Source organism: Salvelinus sp. IW2-2015, linkage group LG18 (assembly GCF_002910315.2).
Source record: "Salvelinus sp. IW2-2015 linkage group LG18, ASM291031v2, whole genome shotgun sequence".
Lineage (NCBI taxonomy): Eukaryota > Metazoa > Chordata > Actinopteri > Salmoniformes > Salmonidae > Salvelinus > Salvelinus sp. IW2-2015.
Genome location: NC_036858.1, coordinates 40,483,381 through 40,507,498, shown reverse-complemented (window position 1 = coordinate 40,507,498; position 24,118 = coordinate 40,483,381). Strand labels below are relative to the sequence as shown.

Here is a 24,118-nt window from a genome sequence, read left to right as displayed (position 1 = left end):
AATGACTCACAAATTACTTTGGTTGTCTGGCAATCTTCATCACCTTATCAAAGCCTTTTCTCTCTAGCAGGTGGAGAACCTCTCAATTCGTCACATCAAAGAGACACACCTGCAAATAAATCACAACAAACAGACACAGTGGATCCAGACTAGGGCCTCCACTACCAAAGAGGTACGATTAATTTCAGAGTCTAATTTAATATTCATGAAGGTACGCTTGGTTGAAAGGTTGTTTACTGAAATCTGTCTTTTGTCTATAAGAGACAAGAAGTGTGATGCGCCAGCTGGCATCTATGTTTGCACTTGTTGGTCCATATTTACACATCACAGTGTGCACACAAATATGCGCAAACATGCAAAAACGCACACACACAAACATTCATACGTGCACAAATACACACACGCATACAAACATAGTATGGGTTCTTCCACTTATCATCGTTACGGCGGTGGGAATGGATTTTCCTGAGTGTTTGTAGAGTTAGGGTGGGGTGGGGGGTTGTTTTGACCTCTCAGTGAACTGAATAAATTAGGATGCTGTGCCACAGAGATTTAAAATATGTCACTACGTCAGAACAGAGGGTGTGTGGTGTGGGCTGAGCAAACAACAACAAAGCTACCTACAAAAATATAGGAAGAGGGAAGGAAGGAGAGAGGGGTCAAGTCATCTGTAATTAAGTTCATACAGAAGTCCCCCTGTGAGTTCTTCCTCCTCTATGAAGAATGTGTGTGTATGTATGTGTGTGTGTGTGCATGCTTGTGTGTATGAGTGTGTGTTTATGCTGAGCTCCTTGAGGCTGGGGTGTGGTGTATAGTCAATGCATCGAACAGGCATGTCGTGGCAAGTCCAAGACGAGCACTACAGTCTTACTATCCAGCAGGTGCAGACATAAAATACATTCTAAACAGTAACACACAGACAGAAGGACAGACGGACTGCTAGACAGCGAGGCGCAGGTGTTACTTTGTAAGCAGCACCTGCTTCTAAATACGCTGGAGGCTCCTCTTCATGGCTACTGTATCGACAATTCTCTCCCCAAGCATTAATACAGTCCAAAGGAGGTTGGTGGCACCTTAATTGGAGAGGACGGGTTCGTGGAATGGTATCAAGTGGAATGGTATCAAATACGTGAAACACAAGGTTTCCATGTGTTTGATGCCATTCCATTTACTCCGTTCCAGCCATTACTATGAGCCGTCCTCCCCTCAGCAGCCTCCACTGATATAGTCTCACAATCTACCTGTTTATAACTTTCATCAATCCAAAGGCCACAGAAACACTTATACCGCCTCCATTCCTCTTACCTTATCCTTTCGGTTCAAGGCAAAGAAGAGAAAGGCCCTTCCAAAAATGCAAAAGACTCCTGTCAGCCTATCCATAGACTGTTCACTCTGCTACTGTCCGGCAAACGATACCGAATAATCATCTCTCGGACCAACAGGCTCAGAGACAGCTTCTACCCCCAAGCCATTAGACTGCTAAATAGTTAATTAACTATCTGCACTGACCCTAACTTGCACTGACTCTATGCACACTCACAAGACTACATATACACACGATATACGCACACTCACACACACTACACTGCACTGACATTCTCACACAAAACCCCCACACATAACACACACACGCATACCGACACAACACAAATACACACAAATACACATACACACACACATGTGCTGCTACTCTGTTCTTTATTTTACTGTTATTGTTATCTATCCTGATGCCTAGTCACTTTAGCCTGCATTCATGTACATATCTACCTCAAATACCTGGTACCCCTGCACATTGACCTGGTATTGGTACTCCCTGTATATAGCTCCATTCTTGTGTATTTTATTCCTCTTGTGCTACTATTTTTCATTTTATTATTATTATTTAGCTCTTTATCGTTGAAAGGGGCTCATAAGCAAGAATTTCACGGTAAAGTCTACACCCGTTTTATTCGGAGCATGTGACAAATAAAATTTGATTTGATTCATGATGTGCAACTGCCTCTGTAGATAAGATATTTGATGGTGATTTGACGGTGCCATATGAATCGCGGATCCAGGTGGATCCATCTTTGCCTTTCTTTACCTCACTGTAAAGTTTGGTTATTTTTAACAAGTCTTCCATAGGGTGGAAGATTAAAAAAAGAGGACGATCTTGGAAGATAAATTACTATCTTTCTCTTTCTCTGTTCCTGTGGTTACTGAACACATGTTCTGTCAATCCACTGTCTCCAGCAGCAAACCTATTAACTGTGAGAGAACGGATGGTTCAAAAGGTCAGTTCATTGTCTAATTCATCTCTTCTTAATACTGTATGATCTAACAGTGAAGTAAAGGTCAGGCAAGATAGAAAGACCCTGGAGAGAAAGAAATTGTGAAAAACAATCTCCCTTGAGAGTGCTCAATGAAAGAGAGCAGCTGCTCCACAGCCCGCTTCTCTCTCTCTCTCTCTCCTTCTATCTCTCTCTCTCTTTGCCCACATAGAGAATATACAGACATCCCAAGCAGGTGTTCTCATTGCCTTACACCCGATCCTCCCTCCCTCTTCTCAGTGCTCCAGTACAGTCGGCCATGTCCTCTTTAAGTGATTACAGTGAAACAGATTGTTTCCGAAGGTAATCTGCCAGATTTTGGAACATGTTGTAGCATGTTTAATAGGCATCATCAAGCTCCCTTCCATGCAGATGCTCTAATTTGCCTGTCTCTGACTTAAAGTTCAAACCAGATTTCTTTCCCTTTTTTCTTTTCCAAACCTGTCCCCCGATAGGTGACGTCTTTCTTGATGAGGTCATGCACAACATAACAGATAAGTAAAATAACCGTTACTCACATAGCTGCCATCTGCTGGAGCTATGTGCATTTAGCCTTAAAACATTCTGTAGGTGCACTGCAGTGCTGAAGACAGAGCAGACCACATGCAGGCACGCACCCACACTTTCCATCTCAATCATGTTTGCCATTGAGCTGGTGTAAGTGCCTGAGATGGTCTGGATTGTAGCAGTATCAATTCGACCAAGTTCGAAATAACAAGCTTGCATTTTCATGGTGAATCTTAATCACGAAGGAGTATAATACCTTAATGTCCAACCTGGTCACAGAGCATTTCATATTATTTATTCAGTATGATACACTACATGACCAAAAGTATGTGGACACCAGCTCATTGACATTCTCATTCCAAAATCATGGGCATTAATATGGAGTTGGTCCCCCCTTTGCTGTTATAACAGCCTCTACTCTTCTGGGAAGGCTTTCCACTAGATGTTGGAACATTGCTGCGGGGACTTGCTTCCATTCAGCCACAAGGGCATTCGTGAGGTTGGTCACTGATGTTGGGCAATTAGGCCTGGCTTGCAATCCGCGTTCCAATTCATCTCAAAGGTCTTTGATGGGGTTGAGGCCAGGGCTCTGCGCAGGCCAGTCAAGTTCTTCTACACTGATCTCGACAAACCATTTCTGTATAGACCTCGCTTTGTGCACGGGGGCATTGTCATGCTGAAAGAGGAAAGGGCCTTCCCCAAACTGTTACCACAAAGTTGGAAGCAAACAATTGTGTAGAATGTAATTGTACAGTATGCTGTAGCGTGAAGATTTCCCTTCACTGGAACTAAGGGGCCTAGCCCGATCCATGAAAAATAGCCCCAGACCAATATTCCTCCTCCACCAAACTTTACAGTTGGCACTATGCATTCGGGCAGGTAGCGTTCTCCTGGCATCCGACAAATCCAGATTGGTATGTCGGACTGCCAGATGGTGAAGCGTGATTCATCACTCCAGAGAACGTGTTTCCACTCCTCCAGTGTCCAATGTCAGCGAGCTTTATACCACTCCAGCCGACACTTGGCATTGCACATTGGTGATCTTAGGCTTGTGTGCGGCTGCTCGGCTATGAAAACCCATTTCATGAAGCTCCCGACGAACAGTTCTTGTGCTGACTTTGCTTCCAGAGGCAGTTTGGAATTCGGTAGTGAGTGTTGCAACCGAGGACAGACGGTTCCACGCTGAAAGTCACAGAGCTCTTCGGTAAGGCCATTCTACTACCAATGTTTGTCTAGGGAGATTGCATGGCTGTGTGCTCGATTTTATACACTTGTCAACGGGTGTGCCTGAAGTAGCCAAATCCACTAATTTGAAGGGGTGTCCACATACTTTTCTATATATAGTGTATATTATGTTTCATATGCTATGCATTAATTTGTGGATGTCCATCACCCATTTCTTATGATATGTTACGAATTACGATTCCTCTTATGTGGTATGACTTTGCAAAATGTATAATATGTTACGACTTCTAGCTAGGTCCCTAGGTTGCTAAAGTTTGCTAGCTGGCTAACATTAGCTAGGCTAGGGGTGAGTTAGGTTAAAAGGTTAAGGTTAGGGGAAGTCTTAGCTAAAAGGGTTGAGGTTAGGGTTAGTGGAAGGGTTATGTAGCATGCTAGGTAGTTGCAACGTTTCAAAAAAGTAGTAAGTAGTTGAAAAGTTGCTAATTAGTTAAAATGCTATAGTTGTCCATGATGAGATTCGAACTCTCAACCTTTCGGTTGAAATACCTTTGTGTTATACCCTGCTTTCGTTTTTGCCTTAAGTAACCATCTGTCTTATGTAACCAAACATAACATATCATACTAATTTGAGTGTCCCGGATTTACCTTTACTATGTTCCGTCTAGTCTATGAGACTAGGCTGCAACGTCTCCTCAGTTTATTCTTTTGTCTTTTGTACATCACATCTAATAATCTTTCTCATTTATGATGTAATTGATTTACACGTTTTTTCTATCTAAATCTTGTGACAAATGGTGTACTTGAAAATAGATTGCCCTTCATTACGTAATTAATCTGAATGTGATTAATTAATGAGGAACAAAGGGGATGGTTGTCTGATCTGACTTTCCTTAAGAACCCAATTTTACTGTAAAAGGAGAAATGTATAAATAATACAATTTTACATCTCCGTATCTCAATGTTTCATATTTTTTAACTTGCACTTGGAAAACCATCAAGATGTGTTGCTTTGTGATTTCCTAAAGAAGAGTATTTGGATAATATGGTATATTCATCTAATGCCTGATCTGGTAGGAGTGTCTGGACGGCTTGGATGAGGAGGAGCAGTTGGTAGCTGCCAGCACTTCAAGGGGCACAGGACGGACCTCATCATGCCTCCCGAACCACATAAAGTGCTCTCCTGCCTGGGCAGCAGCTGCCACAGTGGACCTATCAAGATGGTTACTGGGAAAACGCCTGCTGGTGGAGGAGCCCTCTGTGTCCTGGCGGTCCTGGTAGTCTGTCTGATAGGCTGAGAAGTCTCCCCTCGTCTCCCCCACGCCACTCACACTTCCATGGTGGCACAGGCAGAAGTGGGAGTTATGTTGTCTACGCTCGTCCAGGCACTTCTTGCGGCCTAATCCCTATGAAAAACACCATAAGAAAAATGGTATTGTTTCCAATTTTATTTTGTTGTATTATCTTATTAAAAACCTTAGTGTTGATTTGACAACATCCTTGATGATGTCTTTGTTTTCCTTGTAGTGGGCATATTTTTTTTATTTTATTATTTTTATTTTTTATTTTATTTATATATATATTTTTTTTTTTTGGGGGGGGTTGGATCAGCTTAATCTTGCGGAAAGAATGTTGCTTCCAATGTAATTGTCTGCATCATTTCCAATCCCCCATATTTTTTTGGGTAAATATACAGTGGGGAGAACAAGTATTTGATACACTGCCGATTTTGCAGGTTTTCCTACTTACAAAGCATGTAGAGGTCTGTAATTTTTAATAGGTCTTAATGTGAAGGCACACATCAAAATCCAGAAAATACATTGTATGTTTTTTAAGTAATTATTTCGCATTTTATTGCATGACATAAGTATTTGTCACCTACAACCAGTAAGAATTCCGGCTCTCACAGACCTGTTAGTTTTTGTCTTTAAGAAGCCTTGTTTTCTCAATCATTCCTGTATTAACTGCACTGTTTGAACTCGGTTACCTGTATAAAAGACACCTGTCCACCACCTCAATCAAAACAGACTCCAACCTCTCCACAATGGCCAAGACCAGAGAGCTGTGTAAGGACATCAGGGATAAAATTGTAGACCTGCACAAGGCTGGGATGGGCTTACAGGACAATAGGTAGCAGCTTGGTGAGAAGGCAACAACTGTTGGGCAATTATTAGAAAATGGAAGAAGTTCAAGATGACGGTCATCACCCTCGGTCTGGGCCTCCATGCAAGATCTCACCTCGTGGGGCATCAATGATCATGAGGAAGGTGAGGGATCAGCCCAGAACTACACGTCAGGACTCTGGTCAATGACCTGAAAGAGAGCTGGACCACAGTCTCAAAGAAAACCATTAGTAACACACTACGCCGTCATGGATTAAAATCCTGCAGTGCACGCAAGGTCCCCCTGCTCAAGCCAGCGCATGTCAGGCCCGTCTGAAGTTTGCCAATGACCATTTGGATGATCCAGAGGAGGAATTGGAGAAGGTCATGTGGTCTGAGAGACAAAATAGAGCTTTTTGGTCTAACTCCACTCGCCGTGTTTGGAGGAAGAAGAAGCATTAGTACAACCCAAGAACACTTATCCTAACGTGAAGCTTGGAGGTGGAAACATCATTCTTTGGGGATGCTTTTCTGCAAAGGGGACGGACGATGCACGTATTGAGGGGAGGATGGATGGGGCCATGCATCGCGAGATCTTGGCAACAACCTCCTTCCTCAGTAAGAGCATTGATAGATAGGTCGTGGCTGGGTCTTCCAGCATGCACAACGACCCGACACACAGCCAGGGCAACTAAGGAGTGGCTCGTAAGAAGCATCTCAGGTCTGGAGTGGCCTAGCAGTCTCCAGACTGAACCAATAGAAAATCTTTGGAGGGAGCTGAAAGTCCGTATTGCCCAGCGACAGCCCGAACTGAAGGATCTGGAGAAGGTCTGTATGGAGGAGTGGCCAAAATCCTGCTGCTGTGTGGCAAACTGGTCAAGAACTACAGGAAACGTATGATCTCTGTATTGCAAAAAGGTTTCTGTACCAAATATTAAGTTCTGCTTTTCTGATGTATCAAATACTTATGTCATGCATAAAATGCAATGATTACTTAAAAATTCATACAATGTGATTTTCTGGATTTTTGTTTTAGATTCCGTCTCTCACAGTTGAAGTGTACCGTGTAATAAATTACAGACCTCTACATGCTTTGTAAGTAGGAAAACCTGCAAAATCGCAGTGTATCAAATACTTGTTCTCCCACTGTATATTATCATACACGCATGCATACATATAAAATATATTACATCACATACCTATATAGACATACATACTTTTTTAAGAATATACCTTATTATTATTCCGCCCCTACCACGTCCCCAATTGGAGTAAACTAATAAACACTTCTGCTTTTACTTCAATTTATATCATCTTATAGCCCATCTTACAGACACAGTCCACTTTACAATAGTTTCTCTCTATTTGTTCTTAGTCCTTCCTCTATTTTGTTGTCCATGCCAATTTTATTTCCACTTGTAACTGTGCTATTTCACAAAGCTCCGCAACCTATACACATTTCACAGAATCCCGTATGCCCTACATTGTTTATCTTGTTATTGAGTCCACCTTCAGTTCACTCAAGCGCCTCCATCTATCTTCCAAGCATCATCCATTTCGGATTTTTATTTGCCATATATTTTTCAACTGTGCTGTGATGCTTCACAAAAGACTTGAACCTTCCTATTCTCATAGCTTCTATAGATTGTAATTAAAAATAAAAATTTTTTGCTAAAATAATTATTATATTTATTGATTGATTGCTATGGCCTTTTCAAATCCCCCAGTTTGCTATTGTAGCGTTAGTTTTAGGCAAATGTTGCAATTTTCAGCCATTCTCGGACCTGTGACCAAAAAACGAGGCTCATATGGACAATACCAAAATAAATGATCTAATGACTCTGCCTCCTCACAACAGAATCTGCAGAGCTGGAAGATTGTATACCCATATATATAAATTCTATTAGTTGCAGAGAATTTTGTACACGTAATTAAATTGAAAGATTCGAAGTTTTGAATCGCGGCGTTGTTTTGGCGTATCAATTCATAAACCATGTGCACATGGAATGGGTACTAGTCGACAATCTCTTCCAAACTATTTGCCATTTATATGGCACAGCTGTCAGTTTTTTGGTCTTTATAATGAAATTTGTATATATTTTTATTTATCACACTTTTCTTTAACAATTTAATGTTCTTTAATACAGGGCCGCTTACAAGTTCCTTACTTTTTTTCCCCTTTCTATCTTGCTCTTCCATTTTTGTGGTAATTGCTGAATTAATTGGTGTAATTTTGGGTAGAGCAGACATTTCCATATGTTGTGTTAGCTGCATGTGTGACATACCACCAGTCCTATTTATGACATCATTGCACAAAAATTATACCTTTTTTAAATTTCTTCAATAAATACAGTTTTTTTTAAATTAATATATTTTGAATTTAACCAATATTTGTTGTACATTTGTTCCGTCTTTCAGGTGGATTAAAACTGAAATTGGCAACCAACTTTCTAAGGTTGTTTAAAAATAAAGGATATTTTGGAGATTATCTCCTTTTCAAAAACTGAAAGTGAGCAGGTGTAATTGATAAAAAGGGGCAAAAGGCCCTTCTTGAATATAGGATGAGACTTCGTACAATTTACTAGAGAACCAGTTTGGAGTTTAGTATAACTTTTGTATGACTGATGCTTTAGTGTCGAGAGGTCTAATGCTTTAATATTTAATAATTTCTGCCCCGAATTCATATTCGTTATATAAATAGGCCCTTTTAATTTTATCTGGCTTGCCGTTCCAAATAAAATTGAATATTTTTTGTTCATTTAATTTAAAAAGCAGGTCACTAGGTGAGGCAAAACCATACAGCTAAGTAACGCTGTGATATGACTAAAGAGTTATCAGGGTGATTTTTCGCAACAATAGTGAGAAGGTATTTTCCTTCTGGTGAGGCAGAATCTTATCTATTTTTGCTATTCTATTGCTATAAAACTTTATTGGGTGAGATATGTTTTTCTTGTTGGGATTTTTAATACGAGGTATGTCACATCTCGTCAGATTTAATTGGTAAACTATATGGCAAATATAAATTGTGTATTTTTTAGTGATCAATACGTAATATGGGTCATTTTATATAATTTGGTTTTAATCCACAGATGGATAGAACGGTATCTAGATTCTTATGAGGCTGGAGGCTTAGTTGTGGTTTTAAAGAAACAGATGAATATCAGCGTACATGACACTTATATTTTAAGGCACGGATTTCTAATCCTTAATTATGTTTGATCTATTTTAAACAGCTAGCCAACATTTGATGGCAATAATAAATAGATATGCCGATAGTGAGACACCTTGTTTTCTCCTCTAGATGTTAAAACTTTCTGTGAGGTAGATTATTTTAGCTATTTTAGACACTAGGGTTACTATACATAATTTTACACATTTTATAAGATCCCAAATTGAAATATTCTAGGCATTTATATATTAAAACTCCAGTGTACTTTATAAAAGCTTATCAAAATCAGCTATGAAACCAGGCTGTGTCCGATATTTATAGTGTTATTGTTTCCAGTACTTGCTTATATTATCTCAATGTTGTCATGGTAAAAACTGTACTGATTAGGATGAATAATTATTGACAAAATTTTTTTATGCTTGCGAGCTTTTGGCTAGGATTTTTTGCATCAACACCTGGAAGTATAAGAGGTCTCATATTTTTAATTGGAACTGAGATCTTTTATAATATTTTCATTGGGTTGTTTAGTATAACGATATCGACATTCTTGTTGCGTGATCTGTATAATCTACCATTTGATAAGGAGTGGTTAAAACAAGTAATAATGGTCTTTGAAGTATTAAAAAAAGTTTTTGTATATTCCACTGGTATGCAAGCAGGCCTGGATGTTTTCCCATCTTTAAAGGCCAGCATCAGCAGTTCTCTCTGTATTTGGCTTATCATGAGTTTCTGTACGATTGTTAATTTACATGTATTAATAGGAAAAAAATCAATAAATAGTTTCAGTTGTGGAGAATGGAGGAGCTGAACGAAAAATTTCTTAAGTACTTTTCTTCTCTTAAATATATTTTGGTGGAATCATCGCGTGACTCCATCATTTGGTACGAGTTTTAATACTATTTTTTTGGTAGCAATTCTATATTGAGATTGAAAAGAATTTGGTGCATTTTTCCCATATTCCATTCGTTCTTTCATTTATTTTTATAATTATTTATTAATGGATCTTTCTGAAATAAAGTTTCCATTTCTTTTTGTTTTCCTCTAACTTATTCCTGTGCCTCTGTGGTACGTTTTTATTGCTATCTAACTGTACTGTTAGTCCTTCAATTTCTTTGTTAAGATGGATCTCTTGATCTAATTGCTTTTGTTTAAAGATGATACTGAATTGCATGGCTATAAAAGGACTAAATGTCCCATAAATAAGGGTCTGCTGTACTATGTTAATGTTGAAAAAGTAAGTTAAAGTTCTGTCCTAGTTCTAAATCAATTATATCTAGTAGCCTTTGATTAATATTTCATTCTCGCCACGTGGAAATTCTGTAGGAGATATATATGCCAATTATGTGATTGATACAACATATTTTAAGTTTTGGTGCCAGAGAGAATGGTATAAGAAGTATCAAGACGAATAGCTTTGATTCAGTCCGCATGTATATCTCAATCATCAGGGTATTTAGTCTCCATATATCCCATAATTTCAAAATACATATTCCATGACATCCTGATTTCTTAAGTGCCTGAGGGTGATAGTTTTGTAGTGTGATTTCCTTTCCGGTCTATACGAGGGTTTTACAGACCGATTAAAAATCTCCCACTATAATAATAGAGTCTAGTGTTGCTTTTGTCGAGTTGATAAATTTTATATATTATTTTTCAAAGAACGCTTGGATCAATCATTATTTCGGACGTTAGGTTGACAGCCATATTTGTTTTTGTCCAATAACAATTTAAAAATATCATCTACTTGAGGATTCTGTTTGGGACAATTTGCACATTTGGATCAAAATTATGTTATTAAGAAACCATCACCCCTTTTGAATTTTCTTTGCCATGGGAGAAATATATTTTGCCCCCCAGTTCTTTTTCCCACAAAACTTCATCTAAATGTTGAATCTGGGTTTCCTGTAAAAATAGATATTATAATCCTTCTTTTTAGCCGGTAATACTGATGTCTTTTTCTTTATTATTGTAAGCATTACAATTGTAACATGGACTATACTTATTTACCATTTACATAATAGCACACCTTTCATTCTTCTCTAATCAGAATATCATTTTTGTAAACGTACTATTAAAAAGTAATAATGATTGAGTGTCTATATATTGTACCATGATTTTGCTTTACTAAGTAAATCGATTGGTCCCTACTATTCAGCGCTAAAAGCCTCCCTCACCCTGAGTTGGGTTGTCTGCCAATGCCGGCAGAGCCCCTCTACCCTGTATCCCATGCCTGAACGACTGGGATTCTTCTTTGAAAGAGCAAATATCAGTGCATTTACCGGATTGGTAGTAGATCAGTTGCCATTATGCATTCATTGCCTCCTTTTTTGTATTATATATATGCTGGGATCATCCTCTATTGTCCCTATCTTTTCTTCTTCCTTCGCAACAGTCGTGGGATAACACACATCAACTCAAAACATCAGCCTTACCCAACACATAAGCTCACTTTCTCAACATTGCACATTCCAGAGCAACTAAGATGGGTAGATTTAAAATGTTACTTGAGTTGCAGTGATGAGAAGGCCTGCAAGACGGCGCAAATATGAGCAAAAATTGAGAGATTTATTTACATTGTCACATCCTAGATAATGGTGGGACAATGTACACTTATTCTGAACACCACAATAGGCACCGTCATGACCATGTCCCACACATTCCATGCGTCCGACTTTGATTTGTAGTCCCGCAGGGCCACATAATATAACCCTCTCTGAATGTGAGTGGTGACCCTCATGGGTTACTGCAGCTATTGTTGCCACACTGCCATGCCTGGGTTGGGGCACCCACGAATCCCCGGCTAGGTTACAAGGTCGTCAAGGTTTCATTAGCAGCTTTGGAATTCCTTGGTAATTATGCTCTCTTTAGGGGGCTTTGGCTTGCAGGACAAACCCTGCAAGAGGCTCAGAATCTTGAGGGGGGCAGTGCTTGTCTTGGACTCGACCTCATTTAGTGATAAGACGCTTACAGCGAGCCATAAAACGTTAGGGACTTTCCTTAGTAATTGGGTCATTCCCAGGTGGGTGTAGGTATAGGCATGGACGTAATTAAAATAGGATAATAAATATTAGAATAATTATTTAAAATTTAAATAAATGTAGTTCTCCATGATAGGAAAATAATATAAGACGTTATTCATTATAAAGTATATCATCATCTGACAACTTGAATCCCTCCTCTCATCCCCGGTCACGCAATACTTGGTTGGATATGCACCTTCATTACTCACCTCACTCACTTTCCAACATACAAAAATAAAAGATAACACAACGATCACCACACCTATGTGCCTTCTGTTTACTTAGTTTTTATCTTCACTATGTAAAATAGTGCTTGTGTGTTCAATTAGTTATATGTGAAGATTTATAGAAAAGCTATATATTTTTGTTGTATTGTTACAATCAGTAACCGGGCTTGAATTGTGTTTATTTTCCTCGTCTATGAGAACTTTGTAAATTTTAAAATAACCATGGAGTAGTCTTTGTGTCTCTGAACAACTGGTTTTCAATATATAGTTTATCAACGACGAGAGCTACTCGTTTCGCTTTTAATCTATTTTCTTTGAAHATTGGATACAGAACTTTGCGCCGTTCTGCAATTTCCTTCGGAAACTGATCATTCATGCCAATTTTGGTCCCAGCAAGTCTTTTACCCAGGCTTTTAACCATTATTTTATCTTTAAATGAAGCAAATTTGGCAACAATTGGGCATTCGTACCTCTGCCCTCTCTGTCCGAAGCGGTGAACACGTTCAAGTTGGATTTTGTCGACAACCTCGCGCGGAATCTGCAGCGCTGTAAGGAGGAACTCTCTAACTACAGATTCAGGAACTTCTCCTTCTTTTTCTTGGATACCTGTAAGTACCAAATTCTCTCTCATGGATCTAGTTTGTATGTCCAGTAAGGCTTCTTTCAGAACGGTGTTCTCCTTTTTAATTCCATTCATTTCGGTTTCAATCTTATTGACTGTCCCTTTTAGCTTGTGTGTTTCCTTCTCCAATGTCGCAGCTTTTTCATCACTCATCTCTAGGCTTGCCTTCAACTCTTTTATATCCTTACTAACTAGTTCAAGAATACCCAGTTTGTCATTTATTGATTTTAACAGATCGGTTTCGACCTTTACCATTCCCGGTGGTGAGAATATTAAATCATCAGTGTCTGTAGAAGAGTCACGTTTTCGTTTTGTAATCGGTTCCCCTGTCTTACWCTCCGTCATGTTTGGTTGTTGCCTGTTTTCGTAATATTTGTCGATAAATGTCTCTAGTTTTAGGATTTGTTTTGTGTTATTYTCCAGATTGAAGGTTATCACTCACCAGATTATMTAGTGCTAATATTTTAGTCTAATTTAGCAGATATTTCGAATATTATGTTTTATCTTGAGGTGCTCTACATAAATCCCTTCAGTCCGCCATTACCCTTACGTTACCTGTAGTGGGCATATTGCTTACATCATCAAATACATTGATGCTATCTTGCAGTGCAGCTTGGTTATCATGGGCTGAGAATGGATAAACTCTTCCCATGGTTTTCTGTAAAGAGAATAGTTAATTGATATATCACATTTTCTCCTAGGTCTTGGCATAGTTATGCCAACCATTATTAGTAAATTGTATAAAGGATAAATGTAATCATCTTCATGGAAATTAAGGTGATTGCACACATAACAACAACCCAAGACCATGTAGACACTTTTGAGTAAGATGTTTCACTCTCTGCATGAATGTATTGCACTCTGCCAACCTGTTCTGTGTTGATGAAGATCTTGGGATACTTCTCTGTGCTAGATGCTGGAGGTAGTGGTTCACTCTGAGACATCATATACCCTGTGCTGGTGCACGTCTCCCGTTTACTGGTGTCATTTGCTGGTAAACCTGCATGAGCCAACTGCACATTTTGAAAGACATTAAGTTGTTAGGAAAGGTACAGGGGTGTCTTTATAATAACTTTATTTGTTAGTATCTGCAACGTTACGTGCAATTATAATGGGCTCATCATAAGCTAATAGTGAAAGATTTAAAGTAATCAGAATCGTACCCATTTGCCATCCTTTTCCATTGATGAGTATTTCTTACCACCTTTTGTCATTTTAACAAGGTTGAAACTTTGTAACGACAGCACAAAATATGACCAACTGGACAGGGTTTATAATACTTTTGCTTCTCACATTCTTCTCACAAAGAATGCAAACAACAGTAACTATAATAACATACTAATCACAAATAATTTGTATTCCATTTGAAAAAAAATAAGTGTCTTTATTTCTGTTTGTTACATCACAATTCAGCCCGCCTTATTCCCCGTTTTCTAGTTAATTTGAAGGCAGTTTTATTTAACCTTCCAATTATAAAACAGAAGGAAAGGGAACTGGGGGAAAATGAATATGAAAATAAAGAAATAATAAATTTAGCTAAAGACAAGGAATTAGGGTAAAGAATAGAAAAATAAAGAATCAGAACATAAGAGAATGAATAAAAATTATCCCAAAAATGTCATTTATTGTATCCTTTTCTGTAAACTCACTGGAAGTTAATTTCCAGAAGGAATTGTCATATCCAGAGCGTAATTGAACATGTGAAGTTAGCAGCAACTAAAAAGCCTCACTGTAAATCACAACGACTGCTTATATCAAACTAAAAGTCCAACCCTAACCTCTCTTCTCTTAAATGTATTTGTCGTCTTTGTCCAAATCCTATTATCAGTTATGTAACAGCTAGCTACCACATCCTGTTGTATTATATTAAAAGCCACTTACCCTTCATAGTTTAATTTGGAGTTTGGCTCAATTCATAATCCTGAAAATGCGGTCTTTTATTTAGCTTTTTTTACCCGGAAGTTGTGAGCTTTCTCGCTTTACAATAACGCGTGGTCTGTCAACAGCAGCAGACAGAACTGCTAAAGCAAGTGGTGTTGTTGATACCGTCTGGAAGGTTCTGCAAAACAGGGATAGATTAAATGTAAAAGCAGTAACTCAATGTGTTAGCAAATTTTCATTTCGTTCTGATCATGAACAAATAACGTTATGTCTTTTGGTGTAAGCAGCAGGTGGTGAGTTAGCAGCAATCTTGTGACTGCAATTTTTGTTGACATTTTAAGGCAGCTAGTTTGCTATGAACGGGTACCCCTTGGACAGCATTCGTGTGTGTGGCCAGGAGCTAGCTTGTAGATAGAACATGAGTTCAGCAACAGCTAGGATAGGGACCCGAGAGGATGGCGTCCCTCCAGACCGTGGAAGTGAAGAAGTGGATGACAGTGGCAGGCAAGTAAGCAATAGCTAGTTAGCTTTGAACTGCAGTTAGCTATCTGTTTATGCATGCATTGCAGGGTCACGTTATTTTATGACGTTGCACAGGACAGGTAACTGTACATACTGTACATAGGATATTTAAATGTATTTAGTTAGTTGTAGCTAACATCACAATATCTACACAATCATCTGTCTATTTACTTGTTATATTGAATCAAGTTGTCAGTGACTTAACAGACAAGTGAACTCAGTTTACCATCAATGCCAACTTTGTTTACATGTGTCAAAGGAGTCAGGAGATGTGCCTAGGCAACAACGAAATAAAGAACCGTGCAATGAAGTACTCTGCTGCCCCTCAACCCACCACCTATGCACTACTACAGGAGAAGACTGATCTGAAGCTGCCTCCTGCCAACTGGCTACGGGAGAGCCCCCAAAGTGGGCCTGCAGGCACCTCTGTACTAGGGTCCAGGTATAACCAGGTGAAGCGCTGGTTATTCAGCCCTCAAAACGAGATGTGATATCTGGTGGTATGCATCATCACTAAATTGTTGCAAGGTGCTCATGTACATGTACTTTCTCCTTGCTCAAGTTTGGGGATGGCTTATGACTTAATTGATTCCATTAGGGATAATGTTGATATGGTGTAGGACTCTGAGGTAGGTCTATCCACTGAACAGCTAAGAATGTTGCATTGTTATTGCTACTACTAATATGTATTTGGCTTGTTTGGTAATCAAAACTGTTTGGTGAACCTAAGGGTCTCATTCTCTTTTCTATTCAGAACATCAAGAAGCTGTTGAAGATCCCCTACAGTAAGTCCCATGTCAGTATGGCAGTCCACTGTGTGGGAAGGACTCTCCTCCTAGATGAACTGGTTCTTCATGAGTTGTCTAACTGTACTTCTCAGGTACAGTTAGACAGCCAGTGGAGAGGAAGCCTGTTTAAATGTCAATGAAGGATGTGAGAAAGCTCATATCTGGATGATTGACAATGCTTGTAAAAAATACATTTGATTGTATGATCTGTTTTTACACTATGTCACAGAGAGGAGATTGGACATGGCTAATGGAGTTTTACCAGAGGGTAATAGATCAGAAGTGGCAGAGGAAAAAGAAGAGTAAAGAACACTGGTACCAAAAAGCAATCCTGTCCAAGTTCCTCTACTACAAGTGAGATACTTGAGTTTGGACTTCTAACCTACTTGTTAATGTGAACGACTTGCAATAGAAACAAGAAAACCTTATTTGAGCCAGAGTAAATCCTAATGGTTGTACTCCTCAATGTCTTCGCCAGTATAAATGGTGATGGAGCCACAGAGACTGTCCCTAAATCAGACAACCCTGATGAGGCGTGTGGGGCAGAGGAGTTTGGTCCCTCCTGGCCCGTTACCTTCATCAGCACTGCTTCATACTCAGAGGAGGCCGCAGCACACAGAGGTAGGCCACACTTTATGGAATGTGCAGTACCTGGTGCAGTACCTGGTGCAGTACCTGGTGCAGTACCTGGTGCAGTACCTGGTGCAGTACCTGGTGCAGTACCTGGTGCAGTACCTGGTGCAGTACCTGGTGCAGTACCTGGTGCAGTACCTGGTGTGTTGCTTTGCTCTTGTTGAGTTTCACAGTTTCTTCCTTTGTGACTGTATGTCCATTCCTTACAGGAAAGTGTTCCCATGAACAGCAAGTATGCATTGGGACAAGTGGCTTCCAAAGAGCAGAACCTTACCACATTGTTCAACAAAGGGGAGAACAGTCAGGTAGGCTAGGGGTAAGAAACTTCATCAACAAACTCAGGAGACTCTCTATTTTGTTTTGTTGGCATTTGTTTCTTTGATTGTAAATGAGTTAAATCTATTCAATTCAAGTATCCATTCAACTTTTTTCCCTTAACTTTATTTGACAGGGTTTGAGGAATGCCTTTGTGAGGAACATCTTGTGGATGTTTGAGGACATCCACACGCTGGTGGGGTCCAACATGCCTATCTTTGGAGAAGGATGCTACCCAGCCTGCGGCTCAGGTCAGAATCATGAAAAACAGGGAACAATGGCCATTATTCATGTCAGTCAATATAAAAATGTTCAGATGGTTTACTACTGTTCCACAGCAATGTTCCCCTGCAAAATACCTAGAATGTTCTTTCTTTTTTAGGAATAACCACAAGCCAATCAACATTCTCACAGGTATTGACTACTGGCTGGACAATCTGATGTGCAATGTTCCAGAGCTCGTCATGTGCTTTCACGTCAATGGCATTGTCCATGTAAATAAGCCTCGTTTCTACTGCCCAAATGAGTCATTTGTATTCACAATTTAATACTGTTTTAATGTTAGTGCTGATTGTTCTTTGGTCAGAAATATGAGATGATCTAAACAGAGGACATCCCTGATCTTGAGAACTCCACCTTCTCAACCATGGTTGTGAAAGACATCGCTCAGAACATTCGGTTCTTTCTCAAGTCTAACTGCACCAAAAAGGGCTATACCAACTGGCTCTTCAAAGGTGGGAGATAACACAACACACTAACTGTACCTCCTGTATGACTTACAAAATACATGTGAGAACAACCTGGTAAATATACACTACGATGTGGTAGTAGGCCTACTTCATCGAATAGTCCTGTTTCTGTGTTTCCTCAGCTAGTGGAAGTGACATCGTAAAGCTGTATGACCTCATCACTCTCTGTGAGGAAGCAGCAGAGGAGAAATGCCAGAACCCCTTCACCCTGCCTGTGGATGTGCTTCTTTACAAGTAGGTGCCTGCAACCTGGTATGGTATCAACACAGTATACCTGAAACTAGTGCACAACGCGCAGTGTTATCAGTCAATGCATTAATGGCAAATTAGTCCCAACAGATGGCACCAGACTATACATTCTGTTTTGTAGAATGTGCATTGTTGTTCTTGCAGAGTGGTTAGCAACATGATGCTGAAGAAGAGCCAGAACAGGAAGCAGTATGGGACAATCAGAACGTTGCTCCTGAACCAGGACAGGCACCCACAGGTAATGGACTGGAGTCGCTGGGGGCGGGGGGCTCTGAGGACAGCTCCAGCGGAAGCTCAAGAAGATCTACCAGAGGACAGTCATGAGAATGGTTCCTGCAGTACCACCTCGGACCCACAGGATGATAGCAAAGCTGTAGCTATTATCAAATCAGTGGGGAGCTGTCTGTTCCAGAGAAGTACAAGTTCACTCATCAGATCAGGGTGAGTGTCACACATTTGTCGCTAGCTACTCTGTTTGTGTGACCTTGTTGATATGTAACCTTGACATAGCTACAGTAACCATAAACTAGCCACTACCTGGAGTGACTATTGGAGTCTTAGATGTTTTATCTTGACATTTAATTAATCCTGTTATTTTCCCATATTGCAGCCAATCTATGCATTTCCCGTCTCTCAAAACGAGGAAAGATGTCGGCACGTCCTCAGCTATGTCTTAAAGGTGAGTCTCTACTGTAGTGTAGTGATAACTATGGGAATGGTTGTCACCAAATGCTATGTTCCGTGAGCTCTAACTGTTGGATGTGTTTGGCAGGGCCTGAAAGCAGTGGACAGCAGCATTAAGAAGGAGAGTGACCTCCCAGCTGCTGACCCCAACACCCCCATCCCCCTGAAGTACTAGGATGGGAGTGATGCTGTAGAGAAAGGGATCACACTTCTCCTGGACAGAGGTTGGCCATCACGGACCCCATCAAGATTCTGAAGCATAGCTATATGACATTATTGATCATGAATGTTGTTATACCATAATGAGCAGGTTCCTTGTTGTATGTGAATTTGCCCCTAGTAAATACCTACTTTTCTCCTCCTTATACTCTTTTCCTTTATATCTATATTATCCTCTCCTGCCCTCCCCCGCCATCTCTCCGTTCCCCTCTCTCTCTTTCGCTTGGTTACGGCTGGTCCATTCCAGGAAGACCTGAAGCATCCGTCCCAGTCAGGGATGATCCCAGGGTCCTGGCAGCACCGTATGAAGCTGCAGCTCTTCTTCAAGGCGTCCACTAACCTGCTGAAGAACAGCCGGGCCCTGCGCTACATCAAACTGGCCCTGCAGTGCCACTGTCAGTGTCTCCTCTCCGGCTCACCTAAGCATGCTGTAGTCAACTGTGGACTGATGTAGGCGACCTGTTGTAATAGGGTTCAACTTTTCTTGCGTTACCTCTAATTATCCCTGCGTTACTACGATCAGTGTGTCTGTCTACCACCCTTCCTTCCTTCCATTTTCTCTCTCTCCCTCTGCAGATGCCTACTGTTCTGTGAGGAGTATCATGTACCTGCTGGTGCTACTGTTCCGCATCCAGTGTCTGTCTCTGTGTGGCGACATCCAGCTGTTGCTGGCCCAGAATGCAAGTAACCGTGCTGCCTACCTGGAGGAGTACAACTACCAGACCAACGAGGACCAGGAGTTGCTGCACAGAGACAGCAGCTGCCAGGGTGAGGAGACACTCGCACACTTTTCAACGATAAACATATAATATTTCACAAACATGATATCGTTCTTCCAGTTAAAGGTTCAGGATACAGACCTCTCCCTCACTCTAATCCCCCCTTCCTTTACAGTGAACAAGTCTGTATCTATAACTGAACAGGAGATGTGGAAGAAGAGTTTCTCGTGCTTTGAGAAGGGCATGAAGGACTTTGAGGCCATCGAGTACAGCACCAACACCTCTCATCAGTCTGCCTGTGTTGCACAGCAGCAGAGGATCTGTGCCCAGGCCCACTGTGCTGTCTCTGCAGACCTGAGCAGAGGAGAGTTCTCCCAAGAGGAAGCTCTCTATTACAATAAGGTACCACAACCATATCATTATTTAGTAGACATATAATGATTTCCATTTCAATGACTACCAACCCATGTTGTTTTCCACAGTAAGTAGAAAGGCATGAAGGCAAGACGATCTGCTTATTTTTGTGCCAGTCACATTTGTGTCATTTTGAAAATTGATGCATAAGATCTCTAAGGTTTCTTTTTTTAAGTAAGACAATTCAACTTAAAATCGCTACGCTTTCACTAAGATATGGTGCTCTAAAAAATAGACGGAGATCTTTAGAGCAGAGATCCTCTCCAGGCTATAGACTACCTACCTGAGGGCTATGCAGTCCTTGGCCACCAGAGGGAACCACCCTGCAGTGTGGGACTTGGTCAACTGGGAGCTGTCCACTACCTACTTCAGCCTGGCCACTCTGCTGCAAGAAGTTGCCCCTCTGTCCAGGGAGGAAGGAACAGATAAGAGGCCATGGGCCACACTTGGAGAGATTTATAGTAGGTGAATGAACAGAATGGAAAATGTCTAAGTTAACTAACCTTACACACTCTACATGCTGCCCTAGGTGAAATGGTTAGTGTTTTTTTCACAAGTCAAATGGTTATTTGAGCATGTGTGTAGGAGCACAGTAGTCCATAATAAAGTTGTCTTTCCTGTGTGTTGCCAGATTGAGCAGGAGGTGACGGAGGCCATGCTGAAGTCTCTGAAGTACTGTGACATGCAGACCGAGTCGGCCCGCCAGCCCCTCTACCAGTACAGAGCTGCCACCATCCACCATCGTATGGCCTCCATGTACCACAGCTGCTTCCGCAACCAGGTAAGGACTAGGCCTAGGACGTACACTGTAACCAGAGTAAAATGTCTATGTTTTAAAACATTTAAAGATTGTGTTGTCTGTAGAAGAGCATTAAGGTTTTCAGTATGTTACTGCTATGTTTCCTCCTCTGTGCCAGGTGGGAGACGAGCACCTGAGGAAACAGCACAGGAGCCTGGCAGAGCTGCACTGCAGCAAGGCTGTCCGCCTGTCCCTCAGCTGGAAGGACGCGAGCTGCTCCGCACCCTGCTGGCTGAGGGTGGCCTTCGCCGAGTTCACCATGGCAGGTTAGTCAGTGAGGCTCGCCAGGGCCAGGCTCACACCCGCCAGGTCAGAACCGTCTTAGTGTTCTGATAGGTGGTGTCATTGAGTAACAATGTGTGTTCACAGGTGAGAGCGAGCAGTTGGGCCAAGCTGAAGACCCTGACAGGAGCACACAGAGGTAGACACAAACATAGAGATAGAACTGGAACTTGATAGCAGAAATTCCCTTCAGTTTGCACCTTCTCTTTGAGAATCTACAGTTACTTCTAACCAACAATTACTCACATGCCTCATCCCTCTGTTAAATTTCCATATTAATGTATTAAATGTTTCTTTTTTTAAAGTTATCTATTTTATTTTTTGGGTAGACGGATGGCCCAGAGTTGACAGGACCCCCTGACAGTAGTGCAGAGGGCCCCACCTCAGGGCTAGACACAAAGGAAGTGATGAAGTTTATTGGTGTCTTTGAGCTCAGTTCCTCCTTCCTACTGCTGCAGCTGGTCAAGCTGATGACAACCATGAAGCGCAAACCAAGGTGAGGAAAGGACTGGTTCTACACAGCCTGATTAACCTTATCCAGCAGGGCTAAACCAGGACTAAACATATCATCCAGTAGAAGCATAATACTGAACATTCCGTAATCTTTTCAGCCTAAGACTGGGCATCATGTCGGCCTTCTAAAATTACTACTAGTTCACTGGTTGCCCTCAAGACCTCGAGTTACACTGTACTATGTTGATTATCTAAAGAACCCTAAGCATTTAATTCCAGTGTGTTGGTCCTGCCACATCTCTCCCAGTGACAGATATCCCTCCACTCACAAAGCTGTGTCTGTTGCTTTCTCTTTAACAAGTGTCAGTCATTGTTATCCGTCTTTAGCAAAAGGCTTTGTCTCTGTAAGACACTGTGGCAAGAGGGGTTAGGGCTGCGGTTCCCAAACTAGGGGTCGCGACTCACTGATATGAAAATGGGGTTGCGGGAGAATTTCCAAAATCCTGAAAATCTGTATATTATATTTTTGTATCTCAAAATCATTGTAATGTGGTTAACCTTAAAAATCTGAATGAAAATGATTCAAAGATTAAATTCAACCAGAGGCTGCACTTGAATAATTCCTGCGGTGAATGGCTAGGCCCGGTACGCTGTGAAACACCACACTATTGCAGAGACTTTGATATTAACGGCCGCAATTTATATGGTGAAAACAATGTGTGGGGAGGCAAAGGCAGAGAAACTCACACCAATAACACTGTTAGATGATTAATTTATGCTATTGCTAGCAATCAAGAGGCAACTCCCCAGCTTATGCTCTCTAAATGGATGTTAGCTGTGAGGGCCGAGATGCCCAAGAATTGACTTTTGTTCGCTATACATGTTGGGGAATGCTATTCACAAGGACATATCCTTCTGTCTAACGATTCCCGGGTTCCCCTGCACTCTAGTTATGGTGTCTCCCTCTGCCATTGGACGCATTGTATGATACACCGAGAGCAACTAGCGGAAAAAGAGCTGAGCGCAGAACTCTGAGATATACTGCAGCAGGTAACTTCGATTTGTAAACTACATCAAACCACATCCACTGTGGCACGCCTGTTTGCGGTCTAAGGCACTGCATTGCAGTGCTTGAGGCTTCACTTAAGCACTGTGATCGGAAGATCCATGATCCATGGCGGCACACAATTGGCCCAGCGTCATCCGGGTTAGGGGAGGGTTTGGTGGGCTAGGTTTTCCTTGTCCCATCGTGCTCTAGCGACTCCTTGTGGCGAGTCGGGTGCCTGCAAGCTGACGTAGGCCGCTGGACGGTGTTTCCTCCAACACAATGGTTCGGCTGGCTTCCAACCAGTGGCGTAAAGTACTTAAGTACAAATACTTTTAAGTACTACTTAAGTAGTTTTTTTGTTTGTCTGTACTTTATTTTACTATTTATATTTTTGACAACTTTTACTCCACTACATTCCTAAAGAAAATAAATGTACTTTTTACTCTACGTTTTCCCTGATACCCAAAAGTACTCGTTACATTTTGAATGCTTAGCAGGACAGAAAAATTGTCTAATTCACACATTTATCAAGAGAACATCCCTGGTCATCCCTACTGCTTCTGATCTGGCAGACTCACTAAACACAAATGCTTTGTTTGTAAATTATGTCTGACTGTTGGAGTGTGCCCGTGGCTATCCGTAAATAAAAAGAAAAAAAGAAAATCGTGTCTGGTTTGCTTAATATAAGACATTTTAAATGATTTATACTTTTGATACTTAAGTACATTTAAAACCAATTTTAGACTTTTACTCAAGTAGTAAAAGGTTACTTTTACTTGAGTAATTTTTTTAAAGGTATCTTTACTTTTACTCAATTATGAAAATTGGGTACTTTTTCCACCACTGCTTCCAACGCTTGGAAGAGCACTCAGGGAAACTCGGGAACTCGTGCATCTTTCTAGAGCTCTGACATCTTTCTAGAGCTCTGACTTTCCAACCTAAAGATCCCTGACTTCATGATTTGACCTCCTATTTTTTAGAGTTCCCATTTGTCTTGAAAGCACCATGAAACTCATAGTAGTCTGCCCTTCGCCAGCTCATATCCACACTATATGACCAAAAGTATATGGACACCTGCTCGTCGAACATCTCATTCCAAAATCATGGGCATTAATATGGAGTTGGTTCCCCATTTTCTGCTATAACAGCTTCCACTCTTTTGGGAAGGCTTTCCACTAGATTTGGACTTGCTTCCATTAAGCCACGAGCATTATTGAGGTTGGGC

At 40.9% G+C, this 24,118-nt stretch overlaps 1 protein-coding gene and 1 pseudogene across 1 annotated transcript; one reads left to right on the top strand and one right to left on the bottom strand.

Annotated features, from left to right (window-relative positions):
* Positions 1 to 5,056: 5,056 nt before the first annotated feature.
* On the bottom strand, positions 5,057 to 14,322 carry tex36 (testis expressed 36). The gene is made up of 4 exons (XM_024007703.2): positions 14,302 to 14,322; positions 14,008 to 14,151; positions 13,716 to 13,796; positions 5,057 to 5,404 (listed from the first exon to the last, which is right to left on the bottom strand). The coding sequence occupies exons 1-4, from the start codon at positions 14,320 to 14,322 to the stop codon at positions 5,057 to 5,059; spliced, it is 594 nt and encodes a 197-aa protein (XP_023863471.2).
* A 2,861-nt stretch (positions 14,323 to 17,183) lies between these two features.
* LOC111977929 (erythroid differentiation-related factor 1-like) lies at positions 17,184 to 23,793 on the top strand (annotated as a pseudogene).
* Positions 23,794 to 24,118: the final 325 nt, after the last annotated feature.